This window comes from Paralichthys olivaceus, chromosome 8 (genome assembly GCF_024713975.1).
Source record: "Paralichthys olivaceus isolate ysfri-2021 chromosome 8, ASM2471397v2, whole genome shotgun sequence".
Lineage (NCBI taxonomy): Eukaryota > Metazoa > Chordata > Actinopteri > Pleuronectiformes > Paralichthyidae > Paralichthys > Paralichthys olivaceus.
In genome coordinates, this window is record NC_091100.1 from 13,872,652 (window position 1) to 13,899,554 (window position 26,903).

The following is a 26,903-nucleotide window of genomic DNA, read 5'->3' on the forward strand; positions in this document are numbered from 1 at the left end:
GTAAAGCAAAAAAAACAGTTAAAATTTGTCGAGGAATATTTTCAGCAGTGGGTTTGTTGAGAGCCAGAGACAGACACACATATCTTATTTGTGCATCTGATACTGAAGCTACAAGCTACAAGCATGATTTTAATCCTGTATTCAAGCCTGAGCTGACGAGCCAATCATTTACTCTGATCATTTAGGATTTTCAAAGTTTACTCCTCAATGTAATAACTAATATAATATTTTTAAACTTCAGTTCACTGAGCCCCCCTTGGAGTGTTCAGAAACCCCCTTGGGATGCCTGTATCACACTTTGAAAAGCTGTGACCTGACCTAATAGTGCCATATGTATTTCCTCTTTGTGAATAGTGTTTCTATGTTGGGGTGGGTAGAGGTAGGTATAAATGAAAACATGGTGGAACAATGAGAAACATTTTTTGATAAAAGTTTGAATGCTGAATCAATATTTTTTAAGTTGTGAGGATAATGAGATGAAGAGTGGACCGTCATGTTAGCAGCTCTGTGAGGCTGATCTGTGAGCTTTAGGATATAAAGTTGATGAATCTGACATCAAATGTGTAAATAAGGGAAACTGTGCAATCAATCCATTTGTTTTCAGTTGTTAAGCAACTAACTGATATGGTGCCATGTCAATAAAAACCCCACAGAATTCTCACCTCCTCAGTTTCTACAGCTTCTTTCTTGGGTTCAGAGATCAGCAAGGCCTCCATGCCTCGTCTCATGTTGCTCCTGCTTCTGTCAGTGCTGACCTTATTTTTCCCCTCACTGCCCTTATCAGTTTCAGTGATTGCATCCTGGGACCCTGAACTGCCGAGCACCTGAAAGTCTGCACCTTGTCTCGACATAGAGGAGCCATGTGACGGCAGGAGGCTCAGTAAGGAGTGTGCGGACCCCTGCCACGAGCCCTGAGAGGGACTCAGTCTGCTATCTCTGGAGTGGGCCTCCCTCCGTGGTGTGGGACTGTGTGCACCATACATGTTCCTGGATGGCGATACTTCCCGGCTATTACGAGAGCAAGTGTTGGCCAAGCTGTTCATGCTTGTTCTGGTTCTCGGAGATGCTTGAGATGCTTCATATGAGTTCTGCTGTATGGCAGAGGAGCCACGGCGGGAGATAAACTCCAGGTTCCTGTAGAGTTTCTCAGAGTCTAAACTGTGCTTGACTGAAGCTCTCGATGGACTCCTCGACTCTCGACTGCATCCCCTCTGACCCTCATAGTCACCGTCCTGTAAGTGGAAGGAGTTTGTGCTCCTGTGAGATGGGGGAGCCCTTGGGGGGGAGCTGGTACGAGAGGCGATGGACCGTCTCCTGCGAGATGGACTGGACCTGCCTGATGTATGCCGAGAAGGAGGATGAGACGGAAGCTGAGATGAGGTGTGTGAGCGAGCCTGACTCCTACAGAGGGAGCTCCCTCTCTGAGGTCCCACAGGAGATTCATGTAACTTGTAGCGGTCAGGACTCACAGAGCTGTGACGGGTTGGCGAGTTTCTCTCTGAGTCAGTTCCCCGTCTGAAGTTGGAATGGTATGTGTACCTCTGTGGGGATTCGCTTCTCCAAATTTCCTGGATGTACGTCTCTGTGTTCCTCCTCTGGGAGGGCACGCCAAGGTTGACATTCCTGTAGGGGACACAGGCCTTGGGCTCAGGAGCATAGTTGCTGGGGAGGGGGTGTCCCCGCTCGTAGTAACGATATGTACGTTTGTTGACTTCCTCCATCTGCCGCTCACCATCGCCTTTTCTGTCTGGAGAGAAATATCCACTCTCTTGTTCCCTGAATGCTCTGGACTCTGAAAATCATACAAGCCTGAGGTCAGCACTTAAAATATTGAGACATCATGGAGCACTTGTTAAGATTAAAATGGTCCTCTATTAGTTTTTGACTGACCTGATGGCCGGCGGGACTTGTCTCTGCCCCTCCTCTCGTCCATCCAGGTACTTTCAGTGGCTCTGTGGGGAGAAGGGTCCAGCCGGGTCATATCTCTCTGGGCCACACGGTGCCTCTCTGAGCTGAGGGATCTGCTCCTCTCTGGACAGTCCCACTGATTTGGAGAGCTGCAGGAGGTAAAGCACGGTCATGACAGAAATGTAGATGAAGAAGTTTGAGTTTGATTTCAAATATAAAATATGTACACTGGACAGTCACTTGACTGACAGTCCTCTGGTTGTGGGTAAAACTAAAATCGTGGGCTCAACTTGGTCACTACATTTTGATTCATCTTAAACAGACCATAGACTGAAATATAAAGATAGAGAGCACTTCCTCCCACTTTCCAGTAATGAAACTAAAATAAATACATTTGGAGTCTGTACAGTAATAATCAAAACAAACACCAGTGTGATAAAGAGCTAAAATAAAATATTGTTTGCCGTGTACTGTGACTTTTTATTTCAGCTCATGTCTCATCCACTAATATGGTGGAGGCTGGATTTATGACCTATACTACAGCCAGCCAGCAGGTGGTGATTGAGATACTTTGGCTTCACTTTTAAGGATCAGCCATCTCAGTAAAAAGTGTTTTTTGAAAATCAGGCAACTGGATAGTCACCTGGATTGTATGTCAGTGGCACAGATATTAAGTTCCCACTCAGGACTCAGACTGTGGACAAGACTCCACTCGTACGTCCAGCCACCGCTGACATCATCACTACTGCCACTTGTGGTCACCTCGGACCGGATGTGATTATCGTCATCTGTATCCTGGTGTGGAGTGAAAAAAAAAAAAATTGAAGCATTCTATCAAACCGATGTTTTAACGAGGGAACAAGGGAATGAGTCAGAAGATAAAATGTCAAGTTGTGGAATCATTTAATTAGACTGTTACAGGAAATTAGATATTTCCTTTGATAATAACCACTGTTATCACATTTGATTTTAGAATAAAGCTCCAACAGAGTCAATTCTGCCTCATTATGACCCTGACAAAACCTGAACACAACATTGGTCTTTCATCACACAAATTTAAAACAACAATAACACAAATAAACTCTAAATCTTCATTGCACACACTAATAAATTGCCACACAACATCCCAAGTCTAAGACATATTTCACTTACTGTGACGTCTGACTGTCCTCCAGTCAACTCTGCTGTCAGGGTGTTCAGTAGCTATGCTCCTTCTGTCCTTCCTTCTCCTCACTAAGCCAATACATTTAGACTGCACAGGACGTAACTCAAGCTAGTCCCTGGTCATGCTCATCATTATTTCATTGCTCTAGTGCTTTTGCGTTACCAGAACCGCCCACTCCACTTCTTCCTCATCTTCATCTTTTCTTTCTGTAGTTATATGTCACATTTACAGAAAACAGAAAAAATGTAATACTTTTAGGTTTGATGGCTACAGGTTTCAAGAATTTTCACTTTTTATACTTACTTACATTTTAAGATCACAAATTCTGTTTTACATAATTACTTTGATAAAAATAGCTTCCTTGACTTTAATCTGTTGTATACTTGACCATAAGTGGGCCAGTGTTGTGTGAGTTGACATGTTTGCATGCGTCATATGGGCGGCATATCAGATTACAACTCAGTCCCCAGGGAATGTAATGAGTTTTCATTAATTAATGATACAGAATCAAATACCACCTTGCCCTTCCCCCACCTACACAGTGTTTCAGTTGCTGATTGTGTTATAAATTGACGTCATCACAGTGAGCCAGTTGTGGATTAGTTTTATCCCACCTGTCGTACTGAATGACAGCAAGTCAATAAAAAGCACTTGATCCTGTACCGTAAATGCATGTTTTGAGCAGTAAACTAAATTAAATAACTGTTCTTTGATTAAATACATCATTGCAGTTTTAATATCACAATTATTACCAAATTATTTTAAAATAATTACATTTATGGGTTGAGCATGGCTCATATACTGTTTCAAACCTTCTTGGACATTGCAGGGCCAGTTCTTGACCTTTAATCTCCAAATTCTAATCAGGTCGTGCTTGTGCCTGAGTGAATGTTTGTGCCAGATATAATGAAATTCTCTGCAGGTATTCCTGATATAAATCATTCTCAACGTCACCGTGAACTTGATCTGTGACCAACAAAACAAAATCAGTTAAGTCTTGAGTCTAAGTGAATGTTTGTACAATCAGTTCATTCTTGCAAGTTTGTACCAAATTTGAGTAAAATCCTTTAAGGCATTTTTGAATGTTCACAAGAATGGGACAGACAACTCTAAAACATAATCATTCTGATACTTGCCTTTGCAACTTTTTGGGAAATAATGAAATGGCCATACTTTGTAATTCGGTAACAAAACAAGCAGAAAGGACCTAAACACAGACTGACAAAAACTGGGTTGGTGAAGGAGCTTTTTAATTAAATGAAAAAAGAAGAAAACTGGCTATGCATGAGTATAGAGATGAATAAAGGGAGAAATAGGCACAGGCAGAAATAATCCAATAAAAAACAGGTAATCCGACAACAGGAAGCAAGAACAAAGGTCAGTGGACAGGATCTAACAGATAATCTGCCAAAAGCCTTGGTGAAGATGGCAGGTATGTACACTGACTGAGGGGATGAGAACACTAGAGGAAGGGGTGTGTGCATGGAAACTCAGAGGAGCAGACCATGGCTGTGTCTCAATTCAGGGGCCGCATCCTTCAGAGGACCCGGTCCACACAGCTGAACTAGACTACTTCTTGCATCACCAGTTGTCCCACCTTTGCGGTCGTCTCCTGACAACAGAGCTATGGATTAAAAAGCTCAGTGGATAATTTAAATGTTGAAAAGGTGTGTGAGTTTAGCTGTTTGCTTGAGTACATAAAAACTAAAATTAATAATTTTCACAGTCAAAAACTGTTTGTCAAAGAAGCGCAATGAATCATGGGATATGTAGGGCCGGCAAGTATCCACCCAGTGGAGCCTCCATTGCTTTGGGGTGGAAGGACACATTTGTCAGAGCTTTCGAAATGGGACATTTGGGAAATGGGTTTTGAAATGTAGCCTCCAAAGAATGCAGCCCCTGAATTGGGTCAATAGATGCCCCAACAAGTTGGAGTCTCCTTGGACTTTGGCCAGTCATGCCTAAAAGATTTCTCCTCCCTGTTGTTTCATGTATTTATTTTATTTTATTCACTGTATATTATTCTTTTGGCATTGTTATGTCTAATTCTAAAAATCTTTTAAATACATGACAGAAATCTTGAGGTGATTCATGTACGTACCCACTGTGGACTGTCCCTTTGTGAGGCGGTGGCAGCCGCGTTGCTGCTGAGATGCATATGATCTGGTCGAAGGCAGGAGCTGCAGCGGGAGGGGTCAAAGGTGTTCGGCTGGAACTGATGGCAGTAATAGTCCTCAGCAGGGGGCGCCATATTGATCCCGCTGACTCCTTCCTGTCATTTGTTCAGTTGGGTGTTCTCAGGCAGGTTGGCACTTAAATAGCCATTGATTTTAATTGAGACGCTGTGGTGTTATTTCCCAGGAGGCTATAGACACAGTTCATTAGCATAATATGAGTAACAATCAACAAAACAACAAAATTATTAGTTATGAGGAGGCTCTTAAAGATTAAAGGTTAATTCTTTAGATTTTGCATGTAATTGCATGTAAGCAGAACAGTAGCCCTTCAAACTTAAATTAAAAAACTTTTTTTTCCTCATAAATAGTTCTCAGTGTCATGTAATACAATACAATGTAATAATGTCATATCTCTTGAAAAGGGTTCGTGTGAACAGATCCTCGAATAACCCCTCGACTACCCCCACTATGGTTGAGACAGCTCTCCACCACAGAGAAGAAAATTGTGACAGTGCCAATAAGCAGAGGATATCCTCCAGTGTAATATCTGACAAAATACACTTACTGCAAAAATAAGTAATGACAACATGCTTTACCTTACGCAATGTGATCTGGAGTCCTCAAAAGGTGAAACAATGTAGTAAGTTTAATCTCCAAGAAAAGATCCTTCACTGAAAGCTCAGTGGTCACGGAGGCGACGGAGGCTGTTGGTCTTTTGTCAGAAAAAAGAACCTTCATGGGTCCAATATGCTGACTGTGTCCTATCAGATATCATCATCTTTAGAATGTGAAACGAGGCACTGACTCCTCTTGGCAGATGTCTCATGGACAGTGCTGCACAGATGGTTGGTCTGACGGTGCAGCCACAAAGAGGCCAGAGTTCCAATGTGTTGGTATGGAATAAAAAGTGAAAAAGAAAACCTTATAAAAGGGCTAATGTGTATCTTTAATAACATGTGCAACAAAGAAGGCCATATTAATCTAACAGTCTTTTGTTTCTCTTTGTATGCTGCATCTGTACCCTGATAAGAACATTATTCATCTTTATTTTTTAACTCCAGAGTAAAACACGTACAGACCGATGAACCTGGTCAGTCCTGTCAGTCAGGACATTGGTAACATTGAAGTTTAATAAGTCTAAAAGAATAATAACAGGGAAATAATAGTTTGATAATGGATCAATCATTTCAAACAGAAATCAAGAATATCTCAAATGTATGTTGTGCAGCCAAATCCACAAAACATTATTGTAAATTCTCCTGGAGAAATACTCAATTCAATTCAATTCAATTCAAACCTTTATTGTCAATGAACAGTGTACAATGAATTTAAGTAATTTAAAAAGTAGGGTTTTAAAACAGATGAGTAGATTTACTCACCCCGTGATTGAGTGGCCCCCATAGGGGTGGAGCTACAATGGCAATTGGATAAAAGCTCATAAAGAGTCTTCAGAGGGCATCAGTGTGAAAAGGTGGTGACTTGGGTGGGTTCTGTAAATGTCCTCTAGTGATTGGTTGTTCCAGTGTTATGACTTTCTGCAAGTGGAGATTTACTTTGAACCTATTTTGGGAAATAGAGGAGTAATGATATGATAATATTTGTTTTTAATCACAGACGGATTAAGTATTACCTTAATCTTGTTTTTGCAGCAAACTCCTACAAGCAAGTGGAGTCTGTGTGTGAAAGCTGTTGACATCATTAGTTGATTTAATTCCCATAAGGTGACTGTTTGTCAGTGTTTGAGAGAGCCACAAGAGGGGGCTTTTTGTTTTTTCTCTTTCTCTCGTGTGTGTGTGTGTGTGTGAGAGAGAGAGAGTGTGTGTGTGTGCATGCACACATACAGTGCAGTACAATACTGAGATGTACACAAACTGAGGACAAATGTGCATTTGAATGCTCACATTCAGTCTGTCTTCCTATCCCCTATGTTCTGCACACACACACACACACACACACACTAACACTCACGCACACACACATGATCACATACATGCAAACTCAGACTTAATAAAAATTGCCGTGCACCATCTGCTTGTTAATCCCACTTGGCTCATCAAACATCCACAGAGTGTTTATGAGTGTACTAGTCTGTAATGTCTTAAAATGACTGATGAGAGCTGAGTGCTGAAGCCCAATTTGTGTGTGTGTGTGTGTGTGTGTGTGTGTGCACTGTGTAAACTTAAAGCACGACTGAAATTGGGTTTTTTTATGATTAATTACGCTTTTCTAAGCCATCTTTTTTGTCGACCAGTGATATCACATGAACCTCTGAGACACATGAGTGTAATTAAACATCTCTGGCAAGTAAAATGACAATTAAGCAGAGATATTTTCGTCTTGTGCTGCATGTCACATGCTGCATTCAGCTGCTCTGGCAGCAGCTATAATGAGCGGGTAGAGTCCGTATCCATGGAAATGAAGATGGAAGACTTCAGTTCACACAACTTCTAACTAATTGGAAGCTAAACATTTTAAATGAGTGTAATACAGCTACTTTATGTCAAACTGTGACATTTTGTTATTTATTTCTTTACTGCAACACTGTCGGAGCTCCACCACTGCTCTGTTTTCACTGATGTCAAAATCAAATTGTTAAAAATGCTCCTTTTTATCACACATCAACCCAGTTAATATTAAGGCGAGTATTAGGGCAATGTTGAGGAAAATAAATTATGGGGTTTCAAAGATGCAGTTGTTTACTTTACAAGAATTTAGTCAAACTTGAGAAGAAAATCTTTTTTCTTCTTTTTACAAGAATATAGTCGGAATACTAGGAGAATAAAGTCATAATTGAGTAGAAGGCAAAGGCAAATCAAGGCAAATTTATTTATATCACACATTTCACACTTGAGCAGCATTGAAGCTAAAGGCAGCTTCACCACGCTTGGCTTTAAATAGAAACATAATGTTATTTGTGAGACTTATAGTATAACTTAGCAAGATTCTCCACATTCATTATTTTTACCCAGGCAAAAGACTGATACCCCTTCAAAATTACACATAGCCTAAAATGTACTTTATTGTGATAACATTATCTCTCCTTGAAATGTCTGAATTTTCTGTAAATATAGCCCAATACTCCATTGTACGATGTTAACATGTAAAACAAACGACAGATTTCATGATGAACCCAAATAAAATAGACTCCAGCTCCTCTCAGCTCTTTGAAGAGTTTTCGTGTTTTTCATCTGTTCGGCTGTTTTGAGTTTACAACTCAATCATTTTCAGACAGCTCTCCACTGTGACAACGCTCTAATAATCCCACTGCAACAAATGACTTACACATTTGAGTGATTATCTGGTTATCAAAGTGAAGCACTAAGCAGATAAAGACCAAAAACAGATCTTAAAAGAGAATAAGTGATTTATTAACATGCTCTAGGAGGCCAGACATATTGTTCCAAATGAAATTCCTGTGATTTTCTCCATCATGCAGAGGTTTGTAAACATGAGAGAATGCATGTTTTATGCTGAGCTTTTAGTTATGTGGGTCAGAGAGTCGAAGCTGACAATATTCGATATAAAAACAAAGAAAAAGGACCCTGAAACAGACTTTTTTATTTAATGTTACCCATCATACAAGATTAATTAAGTCATCATCCCCCTCAGCAGAAGGCAGAAATTGATCCAGCACTCCTAACCCTGATGCTACCCCTCACCAAAGCATTGGTATAAAGTATTGATCCATGACCAGTACTTCTGCACAAAACACCTCTGAACTGCAGGAATAAGTCAGGTTCAGATATATATGAACATTCAGATATAAGTTATAATTATTACATTTATGGTTCCCTAGTTCCAAAGTAGAAAGTAACTAAACAAGTGGTGGCATCAACACTTATTCAGAGAAAAAGGTCCAAAAACCAAAAATTCATTGAACAGAATGTTTGAAAGAAAGAAAAACAATCTGCGATATTGAGAATTAATTTATAATATTATGAGAATACTTATAATTACAAGAAGTAATAGTCATAATTTTCAGTCAACATTTTTTCAGTAAGTACCCAGTAAAGGGAGCCATGCTCACCGTAGTTTCACCTTCTGGATCCAAAATCTTGAACCAATATCACTCAACGATAGCCTCACGGTCGACCAAACATTTCCACTTCCCCAAAAGAGGACATTTCCTTCAGAGAGGCATTCTTCAGAATAGACTCTGTTTACTGCACAATCTTTTCAAATCCCTGATACTTATGATACTGCGGTGCTGATATGACAAAAGATTAAGTATTTCATCATTTGTTAAAACATTATGTTCAACCTAAAACTATAGTTTTATCCCCCTGATATTATGAGAAAGAAGTCGTAATATTACCACGTAAAATGCTTTATACATTGAGGCCCTGGACAAGTGAAGCCTATCATTACTAGGTAAATCTCTATGTGTTGCAGAGTGTACCAGGGTTTCAAATATGGTGTCTGAAGTGAGATTCCCATTCTGGTGTACCAGCAGAGACCCAGTTTACGTCAACCAGCAATGGTTGGTTGGTCATAGATAAAGAGGGAGCAACTGTGGAACAGAACAGAGAAGGCGACAGCAGCTAGAAGTGTGACACAGGCTAAAGAAGCAAATGTATGAAAGATTCCAAAAAATGTCTGATGTTCCAGATAAAGTAGAAACTTGGAGTTCAGAGGAAAGATCATGGTCTAAAAAAGGAGGCGATTGATGACGAGGGCATACATCACTAAAATATGTCAACAGTGTTTGTGTAGTTCCTCTCCTTGCCAGACGGAGGATACAGAATTTCCCACTGCAGGTTTAAGCTCTTGAAATGTCAAAGAAGTCTTAGATTCAGCTGAAAATAAAGACAAAAATTAAACGCACATGACTTATTGGTGTAGTGGGGAGCACTGTACACGGTCCTGATACAGAGGCAATGTATTCATCCGTGGGGAGCGACTGCCCCGCACCACTTCCGCCCTCCTCCCGCCACCCTCGGCCTGCTTTTCTAAAAACACGTTGACCTGGATCAGCTCTCAAAGTGAGACACGAGGCAGCTGCCTGCGTCTGAGTAAATTGGCTCGCGTGGCGTTCGAGGGGGAGTCATCGAGCGAGGCCTCAGAGACGGCCGGCACGACAGAAAATAGCTCCGATCTTCTGCCTATGATATCTAAAATGGACTGAGGGGAAGAGTTTTCGTAATGGTGTCGAGGGCTTTAGGTGGCGATTTCTCTCACTGACCTCGACAACAGAGATAAATCGCACGTATGCAAAAAATGCCTTTGGAGACAGAAATACAGAAATGCCTCCAGCAAAATGCCTCTCTCACTGCCATCTAGATCAGTGTTCTTTCTATGCACAGGAGGCGATGTTGGCAGAAAGGACGGTCTTTCCTTCACCTCTCAGCTCAGCTTCCTGCTGCCTGACTTAACTCTCTCTAATTAGAGGGTTTTCCATTAGACAAAGTCTTTGCCCCAACCCAAACGCTGCAAAATGAAAATGCTGACACACAGGCTGTTTTTTTATCTTCATTCTTCTATAGTTTTAACTTGTTGTTTATGTGACATTGTATTATCGTTAGGTGCAACCCACATTTCTCAAGTGAAAATGCCCCCTAGCATTGGACAAACTGGCACCTTCACTGTTACAACACCAAAGTAACAACTTTTGTTTCATTAAGACTTGAGGACATTGTGTTCCTTCAACCACGAGTTACTCTCAGCCCACTCATTCCCTGCATGCGCCCACTCACTTAATCCTTTCACCTCTGACTCGTGCCCACGTTGCTAGATTCCATATTACTGCAACCCCAACGTCCCACCTCCGCAACGCAACACCCACATGTTGTCTCACGAAACTAAAAAGATCAGGAGTTTTAAAAATAAACCGTGTGGAGAGAAAGTATGTTTGTATGTGTGTTTATGTTCAAGAGAAAGAGCAGAAAGAAGAGGAGAAGAAATAAGGTTTCCATGGAAACTAAAAGAGTTGTGTCTAATTGGCAATAACACCTCAAAGAGGAATAAGAAACCATGAAGCTGGCCCCACACAGCCGTATGGATATGGCTAACGCTGCTGTGCTCACTCAATATTGCTTTTTAATTTATTCACATTCATACTTATTTAAAGAGAGTGTTGGTGTTCAATCTGTCCAGTGCAGCAAGCACAAAAATGATTTTGGCCGCAGCAGCAAGAATTTGTCTGTTTCCTCTGTTTCTGGGACAAATCAGAATCTGAAGCAGGGGAGATTATTTTGGTGGATAGGTAGCACTCCAGATTTATTCAGCATCCCACACACACACAGACACACACACACACACAAAATCAAACGTCAACCCGCCAAAGGAAAATCCTTCTTTTACTGGACCACAGAGTTTAACACATTCACGTTATCTCAAATTATAGATGATCAGTGGCGGATGAAGGATTTCTACTTAATCAGGGGCCATAAAGGGGCCACAAATAACATAGAGGGGCCAATTATATGTCCAACATCCATGCGCGATTCCTGATTTAGTGAGGAGCACATTCAAGTCATTACTTGTTTACTATTAGCTCTCTAGATTTCTATTATTGAATATATTGTAAAAAATGTTCCTTGTTCATGCACATTGTGTTACTTTAAAATTCTAAACAAATTGTCATATATAATGTTAGTATGGTAAGCATTGTTAGTGAGACTACTGACAGGACAGCTTTATAAGACAATGAGATTTCATCTTATAGTTCCTTTGCTTCATTTAGATCTGCTACGATGAGGGAAGAGCTGAAAATCCACACTTTATGACACAGCTCACAGTGTACTTTGGTTGTTTTTAAATGTGAGTACAACAGAGGAAAAGAATATGGTATATTTAAGAAACTGGATCCACTGAATATTTGGGAATTCTTCTTGGGAAATAACATAAGCAATTTATTTACAATAATAAATGATGGAAATAATAATTTTCTTTGGCTTGACTAGTCGCCACAGCTTTGGATTGTCTGTGACCTGCATGTCGACAACATGTGTTTATTTCCTCATCGTCAGGACTACTTGAGGACTTAAAGTTCCAGTCGCTGCAAGAGGACACGAAAACACAATCAAGTTATGTAACCTGTGTTCATTACTGTTGCTTAAATAACCCTGAGCTGACAAAGATCAGAGCAGCAACTATAGTTCACTACCCTCCAGCCCCCTGCTAACTTTTGTATCATAACTAACTTCTTGTAACTAATAATAATTAGTAAACTCTCAACTTGATATTGTTTTCTTCTGTAATGATGTCCACAGTGACTTGTTAGAGAACTGGTGGAAGTTAAAGATATTGCGGTGAATGCTCTCTTCTGCCTCTGTGATTATCTTCAGGAGACGTATTCACCCATTATGGTTGACACTGTGTGATTTGTGTTATGTATAAAAACTGTTATAGCTCCCTCTTCACTCTACATATAATTATATATTAGGTTAGAATACTGTTATTATACATATGTGTCTAACAGGTGGGAAATGTGATTGTTTTTCAAGTCAGTCTAAAGTCATGATCCATGACTACTGATCAAAACTTGAAGAAATTCTCTGAAGACAGACCTGAGTTATCATGTTCAAGGGGTCAAAAACATGTTTTGTAAGGCCACAGTGACCTTTGACCTTTGACCGCCCAGATCTAATCACTTCACATTTGAGTCCAACTGAACGTTTGTAGCAAATTTGAAGAAATTCCCTCGAGGTGTTCCTGCGATGTTGTGTTCACAAGAACGACAGACTTCACAGAAACATATTGCCTCCAGCCACTGGTTAATAAAAATATATAAACGTTTATTAATAGTTTAGTATATAATGGTACCATCAACAGATACAAATGTAGATTTTAATCAAATAAAGATAAAATGTTATTTCCATCTGTCTCAGCTGTAATTGGTGTTGAATTAATTAGCATATGGCCGCATGCATGCACATGAAGTCAGAAGTCACCTCTGTCAAAGTCAAGCCCTTTCTGATTCTTCTCTTTCCAAGCCGTCTCAAGTTTGACTCAAGTCTGACTCAAGTCTGATTGAAGTCTGACTCAAGTCCATACCTCTGGAATTGAACACTAATACAGATGTGGGGGATAGTCACTCAGTTGCCAGTTTATTAGGAACACCTTGCTAAAATGAACATAGTCTATAACAAAACAGTCCTGCAGTAAATCCACCCTTCATTGAGGTTATGATCAAGTTTGTGATGAAATTTCTTTCGGGAGGTAATTTTCTGATGTAGTCTAGCCTCATTATTATAAATGTAAACATCTGAAGTATGATGTAGATGTACATCACATCTATCTATGAATATATAGAATATATATTACAAAGTGAGACAAACAGAATATAAACACAGTTAAATGCCTCAGAGACACTCCTCAGTCTCAACATGAATACTGAAGGATTAGAAAAGACTTCACTTGGGGGTTTGTTTGTTTTTTGGATGTCAGTGCATCTGTCTGAGTGGGCTGAAGTCTAAATTATACAATCCACACATCCACATCTCCACACTCTGGGGAAAACAATAGCATATATAAATAGGAACATAATCAGAGCTCTCTCTCTCTCTCTCTCTCTATCTCTCTCCCCCTCCCTCTCTCTCTCCCACACACACACACACGCACACACACTAGCAGGGATCGGGGTAGATGCACAACCACCAGGCAGGAGCGACTCTGCTCGGCTGCTATGGAGCAACAAGACAAAGATCAGTGTGGAGACATGTTCAAGTTTGTGCAGGAGAAATCTCGGAGCAGAATCGTGAAGAAGGTGCTTGTGTGTTAAATGGAAACAAGAGGAGTGGACAGTGCCAACTGTAAACCTACTCAAGCATCTTTTTATGAGGATGAAACCACTGTTGGTCTCCAAGTGATTCAGTCTGCAGTCTAACCAAGGTAAGTCATATATTTCTACATTTTCAGTTGTAGTTTTGGTGAGGTATTCTGGTTTGAAATGGTAAGATAAAAACAAAAAATCCTTTTTTAAGCCGTTCAAATCATATTCTCTAACTTGTTTGCTCTCCTGAGTCACATCCACAGCTCAACATTTTAAAACTGCATAATAAGAAAGTACCTCCTCGATGACCCCTGCATCAGTTATCTGCCCCTTCTGCATAACTAACGAACCAACTACTCAGAAAACACAATCGATGCTTCAACAAAACGTTCGTGAGGCCGAGTAAGTTGACTGTAAAAAATGTGGGGATTGTAAACAGATAGAGGAAAAGATTTTTAAAGGCCAACATCACTTTCAAGGTTAGGTTAGTATTCGGCAGCCTCTGCCCCCCACCCCCCCGCTCTCCGCTTTCGATTATTCCTGCAGGGTCTGGATTGATTTTCAGCACTGGACAGCTCCTGTGGCCTCAATGAAAGCAACACACGTCACAGCTGCTACTCAGTTTGCAAACTGCCCCGTCATAACTTCTGGTTGCACTGTGTGAACCATCGATTAAAAAAAAAAAAAAAAAACTTTATTTGACTTCCCCCTGCAGTGATACATGTACAAACATGAAAACTTCACTGTTATCTATATGTTATTTTGAAATGGTGCGACACAATTAAGTGGCTGAGACTTTATGGTATGAGTCAAGACATCTGCTAAATTAAAACTATTGTGATGAAAACTATAAAAACAAAGAAACTTTTATAAGTAAAGGTCCTGCATTCATACTTAGTACTAAGTATCAAAGTAGCAATGCAGAATTGTACCATTAAGTGTCATTTGTCTTAAATGTATTTTAATAATATTTATCATCATATCTAATTATTGCATCCAGCACGTTTTACATGATTTAACTGAGATAAAAATATATCTGGACACTGATGAAACAAATCAATCAGATATACAGTATAATACACAAAGAAAATGGGAAGAAACACAGCAAAACAACGCGATTAAAATAAAATATTATTGCTGGTATATATGGTATTAATTTAATATGATATCGTAATGAATCATGTATAAACTGAATATATATTTTGGATGCAAAATCTTTAGTAACATCAATGTGGAGTAGAATCAGGAGAAATGGAAAGAAAATAAAAGTACCAAAATCTTCTACTTAAGTACAGTAATTGAGTAAATGTAGTTTTTAAAGCTCTACCTCCTCCATACAATTTTGCCTTATTAAAACATGCGACAATTAATCATTTATACATAACTGTTCTTTGAGTGTATTTCTAATATTTTGAGTGTGTTCAATGACAGAAAGTTAAAATAAGTTCCTGTCTGTTGTGCATTCGAGGCCAATTTTTTTTCTTCTGCCTAGGACACTGTGTTCTCCCAGTGTTGTCTTCAGGGACATGTAGGTCCTTTTTATATGTTACTTTGCAGTGAGCATCTTGTACAGATTATGCAAAAAAAGAGAGGAAGTCGAAGGACAATCACCCCTCAAAGCACAACATGACCAAATGTAAGTCTTTCACACTTTCTCACATAGTCCTTTGCTTTTCAGAACAGACCTAGATCTAGACTGGGTGGAAAAAAACAGAGAGCAAATTGTTTTGTTTTTTTCACGCATTTGGTGTCTGTCTGTCTGCGTGTGTGTGTGTGTAAATCTTCCACTTTTCTGCAAATGGCATTACACACTATAGTAACATCCTGTGACGTCATAATCTTTTCATCTTAATCTGTATTTTTTCCCATTGACAACCTTACACCTGTGTAGCCCATACTTCGTTGTTGGTTTACAATGCTTTCTTTCTTCCTTTCTTCCTTTCTTCCTTTCTTCCTTTCTTCCTTTCTTCCTTTCTTCCTTTCTTTCTTTCCTTCCTCATCTGTGCCTCCCACCCTCCCTCCCTCCTTTCTCATATCATCAGATCTCAGATTACACAAAAGGGCTTAAGGCAGGTCACACAGCAACAGCCATCCACCTTTCATACTGTTGTTTGGATTGGGAGATTAAGAGACACAGTAATCTGGTATTTGACAAGGGCTTCCTCTATCCTTTCTTTTGCATGGGATTATGCTGTAATATACGTCAGTTTGGTTCCTCTGACGTACTTATAATAAGAAAGAAAAAAGTATTCCGGCAAAGTTTGGGGGTAAAACTCTTTGTGTGTTGTGGAATATGGAGTTTTGTCTCCCGTTCATTGAGACAAGTTTTGTGTCTTTATGAGTTAAAGAGTGAAAGTGTCCTCTCCTCTCCTCTACGTTTCACGTGAGCACGCACACAAAGACACACACACTCACACAAACTCACACACAATCACAATCACGCACAGAAAGAGAGCAAATTTTCCCCATAGAGCAGCAGAGATGTTCCTATGGAGACCACAAATACAGTAACTATGATCGACCATTAATTACTGTGACTCTCCCCCAGGGCGCCTGTTAGATAAGAAAATAAAAATATATCAGCCAGGTATAAAGTGACGACAGACCGTTGTGTTAGTGCAAATATCGTTAAATAATTAATCCCCAGGGAGACAGAAATCTAATTATGAGCTTGATTTGTGATGAGTCATGAATACTGAGCACTGAGGGCAAAAATCTGAATCTGGTAAAAGTTCCAGCAAACATTAAATAAAATAGATTTAGTTGTTCATTTGTAAAGTTGACTTCATTTTTCATTCGATTACATCAGAGAAGAGTTGGTGTCATTTTTGAGTTGATGCAGTTTGATTTTGACCAAACCATCCCAACTAAAGGTTCCAGTTACCTACTTTTACTTTTACACTTCGCTTATCAACTTTAGGTTTGCTTCGTTGTCATGGAGATGGAGTTAGACAACTATTATTTCCAAGGACCGCAATAATGTTTGGTGCTTGAGGGAACTGCATGGTATTTTGATACCGAAAAGTGAATATGGATGATACACAACCACTGAGGTGGAGCTGCAGTTACTTGGAGGAAGTCTGAGAAATGAGAAAAGAAATCTTAATTTTTGTGAAAGCATATAGAAGTAAATAATGTTATGTGTTTTTACTTTCTACGTTATTTTAAACAATGTTATACTGAAATAAAAACGTACTAGCTGACAACAAATGATAGTGTTATGAAAAAATGCTGGGTCGTTCTTCACCAATAGACTCAGTTGATATACATGGGAATAAAATTAATAAATTAATAGAACGACAAGTACACAAGAACAATACATCTACTCTTTCTTGACCCCATTGAAAATCCAAACAGACCAACATGTGAACTGTGTTGTGCTGTCCCAATCCCCCACATGATGCCTCTGGCACTGACACCAGACTGACCTGCATGAACCAGCATATTGGCTGACGTCTTTAAGATCTCTGTAAGAAAAGGTTGTAATTTCACGGCAGATGACACTCTCATCCAGCTGTGGGAGTTGTTGAGCTGACGTAATCATCTGCCCTGTTGGGATTAACTGGTCGAAAATCACCAGTCATCCAGCCAATCAGGAGCCAGTTCGTAACATCTGTCCTTGGTGTCACAGGGAAAGAAGTCTGCATGGAAGCATCACACACACACACTCGCACAGCCCCCATTACGTGACGCCAAATCCAATCAAAGTTGGTGCTTGTGTGTTTATGGGTGTAGGTGTGTTTCCATGTGTAGCAGTGCTTGTGTTATTGACATGACAGTGTTATCGAATGAAGGCTTTTAAACTGCAGTTGTCAGACATTTTCCCAAGACAATCCACTACTACCATTCAATAATACAGACCTGTCCTGTCTGCAAGTTCATCCTAGCCAATGAGATTTACATACATAAAACATAAACCACTAATGCCCTTTGCTTTTGCGTGTGGCCTTTTTTTGGTTATGCAACCGGGTGCTTTTTGGTTCTCCTGGTTCGCAGCTTGCTGACATAATAAGCTGAGCGAAATCACCCTGCAACCTTGTCATCAGGCCAAACAGCAGATCAATTGTTCCTCTAACAGTAGATTACCACTGATTCATCTCTTTTTTAGACCTTTGTCCCTTCCAATGGCTGTTTGGTTTTCCACCACTGGTTGGCCTGAAGGTACCTTAGGCTAACCACTAGCAAGGACCTAATCAATAAGCTTTCATTACACAAAACTGTCTGGTCTGCTTTGTGCATTAGGGCAAGGCCAAAATTTGCAGTCAGGGATTTTTGATTGGGAATATTAGCCACACTAGCGGCGCGGCTCTACGGATGCCAATCTGATCTGTCCATCACTTGTGTTCAAGATATTAGCAACTGAATGGATTTGTATGGTTCTCTTTCATTTTAGAACTAAAACAAGAAACAGGCACAGACACACTATGCAGTTGGCACATGGATACGGCAGGATGATCATTGATGAGTTGGGGTAGAGAAGGATCAGCAAAAGGGCAAAGCAATCTGGAATGTACTGTATAAACAGCAGATGGAGTCATGATTTTCTCAACAACAAAAGGTTAAATCAATCAGGTTGACCACATGTTGAAGGTTTATTTTGGAAGATAACAAAACTGTGAGATAAACTGAACTTCTATAAAGTCAATCCTTATTTAATAGAGACTGACAACATGATTTACAAATTTGCTGTTTAATGAAAATTTTGGAGTTTAGGGAGTGCAAGAGTGTAGAGCATGACGGTACTTGAGAGGGTAGGAATCCTATGGCGGAATCCAAGGCTGCATGCAAGAAGTGGCGACTTGGGACATGGAGTGGGTATATGGGGAATATTAAAAAGATGAGATTCTCACTGAGGTAGAAGTCTTGTAACATTCCATTAACTGGAAGCACAAGCTCAAAATTCATGACCAGGTTGGGACCAGGTTGGTGCCTTAGAAAGAAACTACTATGTGGGGGGAAAGTGGTTTCTTGGCCAGATCATTATATTGGGTTCAGGTTTTGTACCTCAGCAGCAGGCAACCAGACACAAGAGATAATAAGCAGTTTAAGTTGTTTAATTACAACTTGAGTGGAAGGTGGGGGCTGGATAAGTTGAGCAGTGGGGGAGTAAAAGATTGTTGGTGGGGAAAAGGTTTTTGACTTTCATTAAGCATAGTCCCCTTCAGTCTTAGCACTAATATGTGTAATGTTAAGCATGCTAATGTACTAATGGAAAACATATATCAGCATATTACCATGCTGACATTAGCATTTAGATTACAGCACTTATTTGTCTAATTATAACCTTATAGTGCTGCTAGCATGTGTTTTTTTATTGTTAGGAAAACTAACATGATTGACAAAGCTGATCATTGTAAACAGTATGCATGCTAAACAACGGCATGTTATCATGCTGATTTAGCATTTAGCTTACAGCACTCATGTAGCTAATTATAGTCTCACACAGCTGCTAGCATGTTTTTCTTATAATCATGTCGTAGCATGCTAACATACCAGACAAAGACAAAAATGCTCTATGTCAATGTTAGCATTATGCTTACAGAATAGCTACAATGGATGTTGTCTCTTTGTGGTTTTGATTTTTGTATGTCAAGGAATTAGCCATCTTTTTTAGCAAGGTCCTGTACTTTCACATTTTGAATGATTGAAGAAATCTCCTCTTTGTCCCCTTTGTTGACAGAAAATGTGTCATGAGAAGACAGTGCTGATAACAAATGCGAGACAGACCTGAGCTCATACCTCCCCCCAGTCCAGCAACAGTACTTTAATGGTTGGAACTGCCCGCCCCAACCTGCATTACTGCCCTCGCAGACACAGCCTGATGATCACCGGTGCCATGGGAGCGGTGCGAGTCAACAGGTGAGATTTAAATTGGGTTCATACATTTATCAACAGGCAGTTTCAGGTTGCCTGTTTATGAAAAATATCTCTGACTAGACACAGGCAAACCCTCATATGAACCATATGACCACTGGCATCTAGATCAAAACCCCTATAAACCCCTTATACATTTTTTAAAGTTTTTTTCTGCATTTATAAATGCAGACTTAAGCAAAACAACAACTTCATAAATGACTTATAAACCTTTGCACACTTATTAAACTTTGCTCAGAAAGTCTATTAGTATGCAAGTGTAAATATCCTACAAACATTTATATCTGCAGACTCGTCATCTTATTGGAAATAGAAACTCACAAGCATTCTGATTTTGGTTGCTGTCTGTGAAATTAACTTACTTTTATCATAAAAATCTGGTTAGGTTATCCTAAGAGCCATTCTCTTTTGTAACATTACCTGCGAAATTAAACAGTTCGAATAATAAAAACAAGCTTGTGACTAATTATCCATTTTTCCTTAGCATATTTATAACAATAAGAATAAAGAGATGTACCCTGTAGCACGAGCAATGGATCTTTATGTCATTGTGTTTTGCATGAATCATTAACTAAGCGGGATGCTAGAGACTGTTGGTTCTACAATTGAGAATCATTTCCTGTTTAATTTTAAGGAGCCATTGACCCTGTGGAGTATGAAAATAGAAAGCTTGAGAGCATTACAATGACTCAAAAGGGGCCATGGGGTTTACCTAACAGTCAATTCTCTTGAACCTACTTCTTCTTCTTGCTTCTCCCAGATACAGCATCGTTTCCACAGATGAAGATGTCCTGAAAATCTCCAGCTTGGGCCTCCATAACGGCCACAGTCCTCTGACTCAGCAGACCCTGTCGGGGGCCTGCATGCAAGGTGAGGAAGGAGGAGAGTGTCCAGGAAGTGACGAAAGAAGAGGGGCTTTGTCTCTCAGGGTAACAAATGAGCCAATTGTCCACAACAGCTGCCGTGCATCACCTTCATGTCATCTGGGCCTGGATCTGGGCACTGGCCGCCTGCGCAGCCGCTTTGTGAAGAAGAATGGCCAGTGCAATGTGGTGTTCAACAACATGGAGGACAAGCCACAACGATACCTGGCTGACATTTTCACCACCTGTGTAGACATACGCTGGCGCTACCTGCTACTCATCTTCACCACCACCTTCCTTCTATCTTGGCTGCTGTTTGGCCTGATCTTCTGGGGAGTGGCATTCGCACATGGAGACTTTGATCTTCGCATCCCTGTTAAAGACGAGGATCCTCGGAATGGTGCAGAAGGAGGAAAAGATGAATGGCGACCGTGTATTCTCCACATCCAGGGCTTCATTGGGGCGTTTCTCTTCTCCATAGAAACCCAGACCACCATTGGATATGGTTTCCGGTGTGTCACTGAAGAGTGCCCAGTCGCTGTGGTGACTGTGGTGGTGCAGTCCATCGTAGGATGCATTATTGATTCCTTCATGATCGGCACCATCATGGCAAAGATGGTACGGCCCAAGAAGCGGGCTCAGACCTTGCTGTTCTCGCATCATGCTGTCATCGCTCTGCGGGATGGTAAGCTGTGCCTCATGTGGCGTCTTGGAAACATGCGAAAAAGTCACATAGTTGAGGCACATGTTCGCGCTCAGCTCATTAAGCCAAAAGTGACAGCAGAGGGTGAGTACCTCCCTCTGGAGCAAACAGACATTGACGTTGGCTATGATGACGGCCTGGATCGGCTGTTTCTAGTGTCGCCTTTGGTGGTGGTCCACGAGATCAACAAGAACAGCCCTCTGTATGACATGAGCTGTACTGATCTGCAGAAAGAGGACTTTGAGATCGTGGTCATCCTGGAAGGAATGGTGGAGGCCACTGCTATGACCACTCAGGCCCGCACCTCCTACTTAGCCAAGGAGATTCTATGGGGCCACCGCTTTGAGCCTGTGGTCTTCGAAAAGGGTGACCGCTACCATGTGGACTATTCCCGCTTCCACAAGACCTACGAAGTGCCATCTACGCCTCACTGTAGTGCCAGGGAACTGAGCCAGATGACGGGCCGTGGTGGGCAGTCCTCATCCTCCAGTTCGAGTTACTCCAGGTCTCCATCACCGTTTGCCCCGAGGGCGTCCCGCCAGCTCCTGGGCCCTCACTCCCCCAGCGCTTTTTGCTATGAGAACGAGGTTGCTTTGTGTTGTGGGGACGATGAGGATGAGGAGAACATAAAGAAAGAGGCGGGGAGCCTGAACATAAGAAGTGACAGAGAAGTAACGATGAGAGATGACATTCACTTGGGTTTCAAGGAGACATTTGTGGAGGAGCAGACAGTGGAGATGCTGTGTGTTCTGGACACTGAGAATCAAATCAGCCATGACAGACTACAGCCCACCATACCTTTATACATCAGCAGAGAGTCAGGAGTTTAATCAATGGTAATGGCTGCCCTTCCATTTGTTTCCTCTCTTTGTCTGTGTGAATCCAACCAAAGTATTGAACTAGTGTAAAAAATGAAAGATGGTGGACACATTTTAAAGAGTACATGTGCTGAAAGAGAAGGATCTCGTCTGCAGCTGTCACAAACTCAACTCAGCTTTAATTCATAACTTGCTCTGGTTTCAGGTATTGCACATACACAGCTGTAACATCAGTATCTGTAAAACACACAGCTCATCTACTTTTGAACATAGTGAACAGATATTTCTCTCAAATGAGGTTCTCTCATGAAGTACCTCTGAAACTTTACTGGTTTCTTGTTTTATTCAATATAACCTGTGTATGAGCAACAGTTATAGTCAAGCTTTTTGTTATTGATTTCCATTCTTTTTTTCTTTTGTAAATATGGTATGCTTTGTTTTCATTTTAAAATTAACATAAATCATATGCAGATAAATGTTCGAAGAGAAAACCTATTTACTTTAATAAAGCATGACGCACATGCTCAACTTCAACAAACTTTTCTCTGCGTAAAAATAAATGATCTCTGTATTTTAAACTTCTGTCTTCCAGCCTAAGTTCTGTAACTTGTTTTATAAATTAACCATTTTCTTTTCTCATGATTCATCACAGTTTGTTCAATAATAAAAAACAAGTTCAAATGAATTAGACACTGAACAAAGAAAACAACAAGTTACACATGTACAGATCAAAACCAAGCACCTTATTCTTACTTTTATCATTAGCTAAAACACTTTGCAACAGTGTCTGAACAAAGCACCCAATAAAACAGTACTGTTAATGCTTGAATTGTATTTGTTGACTGTCTATTGCATTTACACAGCATCCATCCATCCACCTTATAATAACCACAATGGGTTGAAATCACACAGATAACTTTTTTCTTACTTTTGAATCAAAACATGAGCGTTTGCTCTTTCTCTATTTTGGCATCAATGGATAACCAATAGGGCAAAGCCAGCAACTGGGGACCTCCTGTGTGCTATTTGTGCAGTGCAGTGGATGCTGACATTCATCCAGAGGTAGTTATGTTGGTCGGTTAGTTGGTCTACCTCAGGGGTCCAATATTTATTACTATTAGAAGGGTTTTAATGACATTTTTCTAAGATATTCATGTTTGCAACACAACATAGCACTATTTTTGTGATGCCCTGACCTCTCATCTAAAGCCATGAGTTTTAGTGAAATGTCTCTATAACTGCTCAATGTACTACCATTTAATTGAGTACAACCTTTCAGGTTGAATTCTGATCACTTCCGTCAAATTGGTTCCTTGCTTTTGTATGAGACTGTGCCCTGTAAATAGACTTGACCTTAACTTGATTAATCAACTGACTTTAAAGTGAAACAGTGTTTTGAGACAAATACCCTAACCCTAACACTTGACAACAAATTAGCAAAATACCATTTCAAACAAACAATGGGCTAGATCTAAATGAACAGGTCCACGAGATGGAGAAGACTTCAGAGTTGTTAAGAAAGTGCAAATAAATTATTGCATAGTCCTGTTGTATAACAAATACAGAAAGCATAACTTCCTTGGGGGAGGTAATTAATCAAATAATGTCGAGCCAAATCATACGTGGGGTTCTGGCAGCCCTCGAGAGTCTGTGGCAAACTCCAACTAATTCTATAGCAATTGCTCTTGTAAATTACAGAGAAGTATGTGTCACTTTACCCACAATACTCTTCAGTGACCCAAATACATTCATTCCTGGTTGTATCTCCAATGACTCACAGAGTGAAGGACAGATTGAAATTGATGAAACACACACAGACGAGGTTGAGTCTGGCCACACAGGGCTGAAAGGTGAACAGCTTTAGGTGGAATAACAGGAACAAAAAGAAGATCAGGAGTAAGTGAATCCATCAGTGTAGTGGGACCAATAGTTTATTGACTGCTGCACATGCTCCCCCATGTGGTTGAACAGTGACACCACAGTGGATGGCAATGCCACAGAATCTAATCCTGTTTTCTTATGTGGCTTAGTAGGGAATTTAATATTCTACCCTCAACACATGACTGTTCATTAATACCAGTTTTGGGAAAGTGTCTCAGAGTAAAAAAGTGATTTCTGTGATATTTCTGTGGTTAAAGAGGAGTTGATGCAAAGGCATCCACAAAGGGGTCATATCACAAATCCAATTCAGAAGTAGACTGAGAGAAAGAAAATCAACACATTACCTGCACACTATATTTTTCATAGTGAGTGAGCATCTTTACAATTTTTTTGGGTGTTTCCCTGTCAGCCAGTACTTCTTGTACAACAGGTGTTTGTTGGTTTTCTACCATTTCTTTATCTAAAAAAACAAAATATGTACATTGAGCATTTTGATATCACCTTTTTATTGTGCATTACTCCTTAGTTTGATCTCTTCAGACTCCTAACAGTTATACAATAAACAGTTTAACATGTTTAAATAAATGAATGGAAGTTTATAGAATGTCCTGTAAGGATGGCGGTACAAATGCAAGGTGTGTCTGAGTGTGTGTTTAAGTCGGTAACAACTCCTGCATACGTCAACCGATTTCATGTTCAGATCATTCAGGATGTTACTTCTCTCAGTTTTCTTCTTTCAACTCCAAATACTTTTTCATATATTCAGGTTTTACAGCAATTTTTTCATTTTATTATGAATGAGGCTTGTAGAGTAGGCGCAGGAGATGCTCTTTGCCTGCTGTTGAATAAAAGCAGTGACAAGAAGAGAAGGAGCAACAAAATCAGGTTTGTGTTTCTCAAAGTTTTTTATTGAATATAATCAAGACATTATTAAAGTCAGTGTCTATCAGTGTGACACTGGCCCATCATCTCAGGCCACTGCCTTGTACCCAAAACCTGTTGATGTAAAAGGAAACAAATAGCAGCAACATTTTTTGATGTTTTGTATCTTCACAATTCTTCACTAGGACATTTTGGTTATAATTGTTTCTTCCACGATAGAAAAACAGTCAGATGGGAAATTCCCCCCATCAGATTCCTCTTCTGTAATCTAATCAAGCAATCTTTGATGTGGTTAGATGTCGTCTCCCGTCTCCTCTAATAAGTCGTTTCCCCTTCTTGCAATCTTCCCCTCTCCCTGCTGTCATCCCATCCTGCTGTTTTCTGATGCTGGTTAATTAACCGCACCGTCACACCCCCTGTCATCAGGGTCCATGAGGGAGAGCAGCTGGGTGACCCCTGTGACCTCTGCTAATGCCGCTGATGGCTGACTAGGATCTTACCTAAGAAGGTGGTGTGTGTTCATCCACATGTAGGTTGTGTGTGTGGGTGTGCGTGATCGCTTTAATGTGCGTGACACCCTGCGTATCTGCATGCCCTCTCTGGCCTAACTGGCTGTTTGTGGCCTCGGGCTGTGCGACCAGAGCCAGCGACAGTGTGTGTGCTCAGCAGGGGACAGTATTTAGACACTGGGAGCTGTGGCCGGGGGATCTTTGATTCCATAATGAGCCGTGTTGTGTTGTGGAGCTGTGAACCAGCTCGCTGGGGGGGACAGAGGAGCATTGTGTGCAGCTCGGGCTAAAGCAGAGGAGGCCTGACTGAACTGGGCTGAGAAGCACCACAGGGCAAACATCTTCTGGATACGTCTGTCTGTCTGTCTGTCTGTCTGCCTGCCTGTCTGCCTGTCTGCCTTACTGTCTGTCTGATTGTCTGTCGGCCTGACTGTCTGTCTGTCTGTCTGTCTGTCTGTCTGTCTGTCTGCCTGTCGGCCTGACTGTCTGTCTGTCTGTCTGTCTGTCTGCCTGTCTGTCTGTCTGTCTGTCTGTCTTTCTGTCTGTCGGTTGGTCTGTCTGTCTGTCGGTCTGCCTGTCTGTCTCTCTGATTGTCTGTCTGTCTGCTTGTCTGTCTCACTGTCGGTCTGCCTGACTGTCTGTCTGACTGTCTGTCTGCCTGCCCTCCTCTGTCTTGTATTTTTATTTTTCCTGTATGACAGACTGTCTTCAGTATAATCAGTCAGGCTTCGATAGCAAAACTGTTGCTGATGTGATTATTGCAATAAAATATGGACGATGTGCTCGTCTGGAGGATTAGAGAATACTGAGTTCAGAACAACAGCGAGAACCTTGAGAACCTTGCTACATGTCATTTATATGTATCTAACTATCTGCAGTAAAATAAAGACAAAATTGCCTCCTCAAGTAAGTAAAATTAATATCAATAATAGATTGTTGTGTTGTGTAGTTGTTGTGTCTTCAAGAAAAACGTTTGGTTAAATAGGTTTACTAACAACACCTCTGCCCACCACTGGGTAACACTTTGCCTCTATTTCCAGTCTTCATACTAAGCTAAGCTACTGGCTGTAAATCAAGTTTTAAGATCTTGCTTTTGTGTTTGTATGGGTCGGCAACGTTATGTTTAATATCAGAATTTTCTCAACTGTAATTTATAAGTAACAGTTTCTTCCTAATTCAAATTCTATTTTTGGGTGTTTATACACTCCCTCTCTCCTCACACTTTCTCATTGTATCTACACTGTCTAAAAAAATCTCCTGTGAGAAGTTTATCAAATGTACAGATATTGTCATTTTACAGATAAATAAAAGCTCAAAATGCACAGCCATCAGTAATACAACTTACTGTAAGTAGGTCTTATATCCTTTTATCAAGTTGCAAGGTTGACCAATGTTACCTGCAGTATATTT

At 40.4% G+C, this 26,903-nt stretch overlaps 2 protein-coding genes across 2 annotated transcripts; one reads left to right on the forward strand and one right to left on the reverse strand.

Annotated features, from left to right (window-relative positions):
* Nucleotides 1-635: 635 nt before the first annotated feature.
* Nucleotides 636-2,697, reverse strand: LOC138411069 (serine/arginine repetitive matrix protein 4-like). The gene is made up of 2 exons (XM_069529421.1): nt 2,552-2,697; nt 636-2,057 (listed from the first exon to the last, which is right to left on the reverse strand). The coding sequence occupies exon 2, from the start codon at nt 1,719-1,721 to the stop codon at nt 636-638; it is 1,086 nt and encodes a 361-aa protein (XP_069385522.1). The 5' UTR covers nt 1,722-2,057; nt 2,552-2,697.
* An 11,098-nt stretch (nt 2,698-13,795) lies between these two features.
* Nucleotides 13,796-25,327, forward strand: LOC109627404 (ATP-sensitive inward rectifier potassium channel 12-like). Its single transcript, XM_069530753.1, has 3 exons — nt 13,796-14,082; nt 19,644-19,822; nt 20,598-25,327. Exons 2-3 carry the CDS (start codon nt 19,731-19,733, stop codon nt 22,231-22,233), a joined length of 1,728 nt encoding a protein of 575 aa, XP_069386854.1. The 5' UTR covers nt 13,796-14,082; nt 19,644-19,730; the 3' UTR covers nt 22,234-25,327.
* The last annotated feature ends 1,576 nt before the right edge of the window (nt 25,328-26,903 follow it).

Coding starts and splice junctions, on each gene's coding strand:
- LOC138411069 (XM_069529421.1), bottom strand. CDS start 1,721: ATGGAGGAAGTCAACAAACGTACATATCGTTACTACGAGCGGGGACAC.
- LOC109627404 (XM_069530753.1), top strand. CDS start 19,731: ATGGTTGGAACTGCCCGCCCCAACCTGCATTACTGCCCTCGCAGACAC. Junction 19,823..20,597: donor GGAGCGGTGCGAGTCAACAG/GTGAGATTTAAA, acceptor TGCTTCTCCCAG/ATACAGCATCGTTTCCACAG.